This window comes from Notolepis coatsorum, assembly GCF_963971535.1.
Source record: "Notolepis coatsorum genome assembly, chromosome: 3".
Taxonomy (NCBI): Eukaryota; Metazoa; Chordata; class Actinopteri; order Aulopiformes; family Paralepididae; genus Notolepis; species Notolepis coatsorum.
The window spans coordinates 21890309-21899179 of NC_140167.1; the positions used below are offsets into that span (position 1 = coordinate 21890309).

The following is an 8871-nucleotide window of genomic DNA, read 5'->3' on the forward strand; positions in this document are numbered from 1 at the left end:
CCCTAACTAACCTTACTATCATGCACTTGTCCTAATATACTAACCTACACTGTAGCACTCAACACTTTGATGAACATTGTTACTCAGCTGATAAGAGTTGTGCCCTTCCTGATGACTTGCCTTACAGAACTTGTAAGTCGCTTTGGATAAAAGCGTCAGCTAAATGACTAAATGTAAATGTATACCAGTGTACTTATATCACTAACAGTGTGAAGCCTTGTTTATATACCTGTGTACTTCTACCACTAACAGTGTGAAGCCTTGTTTATATACCTGTGTACTTATATCACTAACAGTGTGAAGCCTTGTTTATATACCTGTGTACTTCTACCACTAACAGTGTGAAGCCTTGTTTATACCTGTGTGTTTCTATGATTAAAAGTGTGAAGCCTTGTTTATACCCGTGTGTTTTTATGACTAAAAGTGTGAAGCCTTGTTTATATCTGTGTGTTTCTAACACTAACAGTGTGAAGCCTTGTTTATACCTGTGTGTCTCTAACATTAGCAGTGTGAAGCCTTGTTTATATCTGTGTGTTTCTAACACTAACAGTGTGAAGCCTTGTTTATATCTGTGTTTCTAACACTAACAGTGTGAAGCCTTGTTTATATCTATGTGCCTCTAACACTAGCAGTGTGAAGCCTTGTTTATATACTGCTAGTATCATCGACTGACAACTGCTAGTAACCAGCCAAATTCAAGTTGTTATTGCCATGCGTTGTCCGTTAAACTGATGCACAGTTGATATGTGTTTGAGAGATGCACCTAGGCTACACTGAGAGGCTATGAAACATACAGACGCACACAACCCCCTGTGTGCAGCCTACACAGAGCTGGTTTTACGTGCAAGTCGCACAACCATAAATTGGCCATCAGTGCAGGCTCTAGCTAGCAATGAAGCTGGTGTGCAAAATGTAGCTTGTGAAAAACTCACCCTGTCTTGAGGTCTGTGACACGCAGACAGTTAGTCGAGTCAAGTCCCACACGTCCATTCCGGACTATGCTGCACAATAAGGGCCGCAGCTCAGGAGAGATGCGATGCAGCGCAACCTCAGGGGAGATGTTGTTCATTTTCTGCACACCAAGAACCGAACCTGTGCACACATACACACACACAAAGGAATGATTGGACATATAGAAATAATTAATTCGCCAGATGAATGTATACGAATTTGTCTTAGTGACACTGGTGCAGACGTACAAAGTTGTAATACCAGAAAGACACAGCAGGACCTCGCATACTTTACACAGGGACAGCATGACAAACTATTGATAGTAAAGTGTGTAGTCAGTCAGCCGCATGATTGGTCAATTTGGTCTTAGTCAACCAAGACTTTGTTAGCTCAGCTGCCATTTTTATGCTTTTTTAATCATGCTGAATAAGTTATTTCTTGAACAAGAAGACACAGTGTCATATATAGTGAAGCATTCTTGCATAGATTGAACCATCTCTCTCAACAAAATGCCTGTGAGCCATCAATAGGGGCTGAGTGTCTAAGTGTGAGTGAGTGAGTGAGTGAGTGAATGAATGATTGAATGACTGAATGAATGAGCGAGTGAGTTAGTGACATTGCCATGAATGGGAAACACAATTTTAAAGATTGAATCAACTAATCCGTTTGTTGACAAAGTCCTACGACTAAAGCTCGACTAGCAATTCCTTTACTTGGAGACTGTCATGGGAGGGGATTGACATTACTGTCCAGTAGACTGTAGAGCATTAACTTAGACCAGTTTACTGTGACGTGACGTTAGGCTATACTGAATTAAATAAAACAGAAGACAATGAATAAACTAGACAATGCACTAACGATACACTTTATTTATCGCTCTCTATTCCCCGCCTGTCTCCGTCTCTCACGCACAAATACACAATATATAAATAGTTTAAACCTTCCTACAGTCACGGAGGAGAGAAAAGAGGTTGACGTTATAACAAACATTCTAATATTCACAAACTAGTGTCACTGTCGAGCAGTGGGACTACTCGCAAACTAACGTTAGCTAAGGATATAGCGTTATCTTTCCGCAGCCTAGCGAGACTAACTACAAACATGAATATGTAATCTCAACTTGCATGTTAGCCACATATTATCCTTGTCAAATGTAATATTTTAACATTAGCAAATGACTACAGCGAGACTACCTGTCAGAGTTGTAAACAACAGAATATTGGCGTTAGCTCCAATGTTTACTTCTTTCTCTCAACACTTCCGGTGCATGTTGTTTGGGTCCTTTTCTCGATGGACCACACATCAGCTAGTTGATGCCCGTTGATATATTCATTTATGTTTCCTTTCACACACTAGGTGTGTGTGTTTTTCAGCTATTATGTTGAATTTAAATCAATAATGCTCGAGAGTGTAACAGTACTATATTTTAATAGCAATATGTTATAATGCCCATAATTAACAGCAATTTTGGTGTGGCGGTATACAGGCAGCTATCATTCGCGTTTAGGGTGCACTTTGACCAACACTGCCACAGTATTCTTTCAGTTCACTCTGCAAGAGCTAATTTTGAACAAAAGGTAAATGTTGATTACCATATTTAAGTTACCACCATTTCAAGACATGACTTTATCTGGTGATTTCTCTCTAACGTTTAATTGTTTGCTTTCTCCAAAAAAATTGCTTTCTCAAATGTATGTAGCTGGATAAACGTTGCCTGCCATTTCAATGTTTGATTGATTGAACATTTTATTAACAGATTGCAGAATGGGTACAATACAGTACAGCTCAATACACACAATTGTTAAGGGGATGCAGACCAGAGAAAGACTTTCGTCTTGTTTACATCAGGGTCCCCCATTTTCAATTCATCATAATATATGACATACAGATAGACAGTACTGCTACATCTATACATTTATGACATACCAGATTTACAAATACAGTACTGTTTGTGATACAAAAATAGTCTAAAAAAGAGAGTATATACATTTGACAAAGAAACTGTACATTGGAGGAGGTTGGGTAGGTGGGGGGGGGGGGGGACTGTACATTGGAGGTGGTTGGGGGGGGGGGGGTAACTGTACATTGAATTATCGACGAAACCTTACTTGGTCCCAAGAAGAGGGTCTTGTGTATTATTGGGTTAGGACATTTACTGTACATTGGAGGGGGTTGGGTTAGGACATTTACAGGGGCCAGTTTCGAATTGCAGTCTCCCGTAGGTGCTCTTTGAGAGTGGTTTTGAAAGTGGGTAGTGATTCACATTCCTTTACAGCTGTGGGTAGAATGAATGAATGAATGAAAACTTTATTTAACAGATTGCAGAATGGGTACAATACAGTACGGCTCAATACATACAATTGTTAAGGGGATGCAGACCTGAGAAAGACGTTTGTCTTGTTTCCATCAGGGTCCCCCATTTTCAATTCATATAGACATTTATGACATTCACAACATACATGACATTTATGGCATAGGGACATATAGATATTTAGTACTGATACATTTGTGACATAAGCGGTATTCAAATATACAGTACTGTTACCCCTAGATCCTGACAGAGTATATACATATGATGGGGAGGGGGGACTGTACATTAGGAGGGGGTGGGTGGGTGGGAGGGAAATATACATACGGCGGGGAGGGAATATATACATGCGGTGGTAGGGCGGGCCATACTTTTTTTTTTTTGGAAAATCAATCGAGTGGGGTGTCTAAAATATGTGTTTTTTTGTGGGGAATTCAAATATGGGATTATTTTTCTAATCGGATAACTCCTACCTACATTGTTTTGGATTTCAAAATGGCCGATTTGACCATTTTTCACCCCTTGGCCATACATGGATGCCAACATGAATCTGAAGGAAATCCTAACATGCAAGGTGTCTAAATGATGTGTTTCTTAATGGGGAATTGGAGTTGTATCCAGTTATATACAGTTCACTTGTTAATACATTTGATGGCTTTGTCATTATAAATGATTTCCCATATATCTTTTATCTTTGCAATTTTGTAATACAATACCAATGGGTTCAAATGGTAAAATCAGCCATTTTGAAATTCAAAATTATGCAGGTTATATTTATCCTATCCCAAAAATGACCTCATATTTGAATTCCCCATTAAGAAACACATCATTTAGACACCTTGCATGTTAGGATTTCCTTCAGATACATGTTGGCATCCATGTATGGCCAAGGGGTGAAAAATGGTAAAATCGGCCATTTTGAAATCCAAAACGATGTAGGTAGGGGTTATCCGATTAGAAAAATAATCCCATATTTGAATTCCCCACAAAAAAACACATATTTTAGACACCCCACTCGATTGATTTTCCAAAAAAAAAAAAGTATGGCCCGCCCTAATTTATTGCGGTGGGGAGGAGACTGTCTATTAGGAGGTGGTGGGGGTTTTGGGCATTTACGGTGGCCAGTTTCTAATTGCAGCCTCCCGTAGGTGCTCTTTAAGAGCGGTTTTGAATGTGGGCAGGGATTCACATTCCTTTGGGTAGGGCGTTCCACATTGTTGTGGCATAATTGCGAAACGTGTTTAGTCCCTTGTTTGAGCCAAATCTGGGTTTAACATGATTTGTTGAGCTTCCTCTGGTGTAGTGGTTGTGGTATTCACTGACCTTTGGGAAGTATTTTGACATGTACATGGGCACCCCGGTCGTATAGTGTATCTTGTAGACCAGGCCCATTGCAAGTTGCTGTACTCTGTCGTCTACTCTAAGCCATCCTAGGTTGTCAAAGTGGGCAGGGGTGAGGTGGGTTCTGGGGTTCAGGTCAAGTAGTAGTCTGACCAGTTTGTTTTGTGATGTTTGTAATTTTGTTTTAAGCGCCTTTGAGGTGCTTTGGTACCATGAGGTGCACGCATAGTCATAGTACCCTTGAATGAGTGCTCCTGCCAGAGTCTTCAGGGTATTCTTGTTTACCAGAGGGCGTTCCACATTGGTGTGGCATAATTGCGAAACGTGTTTAGTCCCTTGTTTGAACCGAATCTGGGTTTAACATGATTTGTGGAGCTCCCTCTGGTGTTGTGGTCGTGGTATTCACTGACCTTTGGGAAGTATTTTGACATGTACATGGGTACCTTAGTCGTGTAGTGTATCTTGTAGACCAGGCCCATTGCAAGTTGCTGTACTATGTCGTCTACTCTAAGCCATCCTAGGTTGTCAAAGTGGGCAGGGGTGAGGTGGGTTCAAGGAGTAAGGTCAAGCAGTAGTCTGACTAGTTTGTTTTGTGATGTTTGTAATTTTGTTATATAGATTATTATATAAATAGATTATTATATATATTATTATTATTATTATTATTATTATTATTATTATTATTATTATTACTATATATATATATATATATATATATATATATATATATATATATATATATATATATATATATATATATATATATATATATATATATATATATATATATATATATATATATATATATATATATATATATATATATATTGTATATAGATTTAGGTGTTCAACCTTCCCAAAGTCCAAAAGAAACAAATTAAAACACATGTCCTGGTCTGGTCAGTGTGGTTCTGTGTAGCTCAGTAGAGTGTCTCGTACTCTGAGCATGGCACTAACATTGCCAGGTTTAGGGGTTTGATTCCCACTGTCCACCCATACTGAAAACTGTTTACAGTGGAGTCATTCATTCAAATTGAAGTGTTTAAACCAGAATGAGTATTTTACATGTCACGTTCCAAGGGTTCCCAAAAGTAGGCTAATTGAAAATAAACAATAATAATAAAGATACTTTATTGAGTTGAGTATTCCAGTGGGTTACTGATTAGCAATGGGCTAATATAAAGGCATTTAATTTAATTAACCATCTATAATAATAATAATAATAATAATAATAATAATAATAATAATAATAATAATAATAATAATAATAATAATAATAATAATAATAATAATAATAATAATAATTGTAACTGAGGGGTACAATTCCCTGACTGTATTACTAGATATGATACTTACTACCACTACCTTTGTACTTAATATTCGGCCACCCAGTACACGGCATAAATATATTATCATGAACACTCTCACGTAGATGAAACGGATCCAACACAAATGTACGAATTAGAAACAGGTCTTTATTTCCTACACAGCGATGGTGTGTAGAATAAGCACTTAATCACTTAATTACATTTATGAATTGAAATAGTATGCACTTTTATGGCAAGGAGTATTCGTCGGTATATCAATAGATAATGTCCAATCTCTGAAGGCGCAGGTGGTAAATATACGACCTGGAATAGTTAAGGAATAACAGCAATGATACTTTAATGATTATAGGCTGGATACACTAGAGGGGGTTAATCCGGTCGCTTGTAAGCCGACAGGAGTAGGAGGGGGGGGGGGGGTAGAATCCAGCTGCCTCGTCCGGCCAAGGGTATCCCAGGAGAACCCACTGTAGTGCCGTTCAATGCGCCGGCGATCCTTGGACCACAGATGAAAGCAGGTGGACTCTTTGTGGGCCGGCTCTCTCCGGTCCACGGGGGGAGAGATGTGGAGAGACCTCGTCTTGCAGAGCGTCTCCTCACCTTGCGTCCTCTCCAGGGGGGGGGGTTCCAACACACGGTAGTGTCGGGGGTCTTTATCCATAGAATAATCAAAGTATCCAAAGCATAATCCGTGCCTGGGAAGGCGGGCTGTCGTCGGTAGAATAATCCGGTATACAGGTCCACTCGCTCGTCGGCTCTGGGGCTCCTCGGGTGCAGCTTCACATAGGGTCAACCACCCTGGGTAAGCAGCCAGTTCTCTGCCCGAAACGATGGGGTACTGACTACGGTAGTATTCTCACCGCACGAAGCACTATATATTAACAGACTATTATTAGCTTAATAGACTACGTCCAACTCGACGATATAGTGCCAAATATGACTATTCAAATATTAATATACACGATGTCTCAATACCGATGGTAGGCCGAACTTGGCCTTACTCCCACACGTGGCGTCGCGGGGAGGCTTTACGTCTGTGACTCTATTGGAGGGTAAGAAACTGGACTGAAAAGAAAGTCCTACTTTAGTAGCGCAGTATATATACGCACTATGAACAAATAGTCCCATTAGTGGTGCGGTAGCCAAATTCCTACGCGGAACTAGGACTTGTTCGTACATGTCGAGCGGTACGTTTGAACTGGGTCTGAGGGGTATGGCAGCCTGGCACCAAGGTCTCGACCAATAGTAGAATGGAGACTATTATGGGATGTTCAGTAGGCTAGAATGGATATTCAATGCATATTGTACAAGGAATATACAAGGGATATCAGGGAATATTAGAGAATATACAAATACAATTAAATATATATATATAAATAAATATATATATTCGGTTTAATCTGGCCCTTCACAACAGCCACCCCCTGAATAGGTCCCAGACCTAATCAGTTAACCAGAGACAGATTAATCGCGTTGTCTATTTACACATAAGGGTTTGCTGTAGGGGTCAGTCAACTTCACAAAGTCATAGGGTTGTAGGGTCATGGTCATCATCGATTGTGTCTGGGAGTCGAGGCAGTTCTATGAGCCTTGCCACGGGACGGGTGTAAGTGCGACCCTGGACGAGCACTTCAGCTGCTCGGACCTTGCCGTCGGCACCGGTGATCACTTTGCTTACGCGGCCGGCCGGCCACATAGCTCTGGGCAGTGATTGATCAATAATCATGACGACTGTTCCTTCTGTCAAATTGTCTCTCTCCTTTACCCACTTCTGGCGGGTCTGTAGAGACGGTAGGTAGTGCAGTAGGAAACTGTTCCAAAACTTGTCGGCTAATACTTGGCTGTACCTCCACATTCGTCGGCCGTTCGCTTCTTCAGGCCGGTACATTGTCTGGGGTAATGTGGGATCTAGCCGCCCCATCAGGAGTGTGTTGGGGGTAACTGGGTCGATATCCGCCACATCACGAGACATATCCGAGGGGCTTCGAGTTAAGTACTCCCTCAATCTCCGTGAGGACTGTCATTAGGACTTCTTCCGCCACAGTCTGGGCCCCAAGTACTGCGTACAGGGCTGTCTTTATGGAGCGCACTTCTCGTTCCCAAGTGCCACCGAAGTGGGGTGCGTTTGGGGGGTTGAATTGGAAATCAACCTGTGCTGGAGCGAGGTGGGTCTTAAGTTCTGGGCCCATAGCTTGGAAGCTCTCTCTCAGCTCTCTTTCGCCGCCTTTAAAGTTTGTCCCATGATCGGACAATAGGGTAGACGGTCTTCCTTTCCGTGATATGAATCTACGGAAGGCCATAAGGAATGAGTCTGTGCTCATGGTCGGGAGAAGCTCGATGTGTATCGCTCTGGTGGTCATGCATTTGAATACAATACCCCACCGCTTCTCGGTTCCTCTTCCTTTCTTTATGTGCAGCGGGCCAAAGCAGTCCATACCCGTTGAGTGGAATGGCTTGTCACCGATTCGGAGGCGACATGGAGGAAGGTCAGCCATCCTTGGTATGCTGGGCTGCGCGCGCCACTTGCGGCAGTCTAGACATGTTCGTTGGAAGCGTCGTACCGCCTCTCTTCCTTGTAGGATCCAGTAACGACGTCTGATTTCCGCGAAGACTCTTTCTGCTCCTGCGTGATGTACATCCTCATCGTATTTCTTTATAATCAGCTCTGTGACCTTGTGTCGGCTGTTCAATACGATCGGGTATTTAATGTCATCCGGTAGATTGGGGGCTCTGCGTAGGCGACCACCCACTCTGATGAGGGTGTGAGCGTCGCTCTCGGGGGCCAGGTGAATTAATCTGCTGTCGGATGGGACGGGCTTTCCTCCCTGTAGACAGGCCAATTCATCGGGGAACGAGTCTCTCTGGGCTCGCTGCAGTAGAAGCAATTCTGCTTCCTCGTAGTTAGCCGCTGACATAGCAGCGGGGGACTTGCACTCCGGGTGGTAC

At 41.9% G+C, this 8871-nt stretch overlaps 1 protein-coding gene across 1 annotated transcript in view; it reads right to left on the bottom strand.

The window, feature by feature from the left end:
• babam2 (BRISC and BRCA1 A complex member 2) overlaps positions 1-2215 on the bottom strand; it is a 179966-nt gene extending 177751 nt beyond the window's left edge. Inside the window, exons 1-2 of the mRNA XM_084311647.1 lie at positions 2145-2215; positions 933-1092 (exon numbers count right to left, since the gene is read on the bottom strand). Of these exons, the coding sequence (XP_084167773.1) occupies positions 933-1069 (137 nt within the window). The 5' untranslated portion in view covers positions 1070-1092; positions 2145-2215. The remainder of the gene's footprint in view (positions 1-932; positions 1093-2144) is intronic.
• Between the last annotated feature and the right edge of the window lie 6656 nt (positions 2216-8871).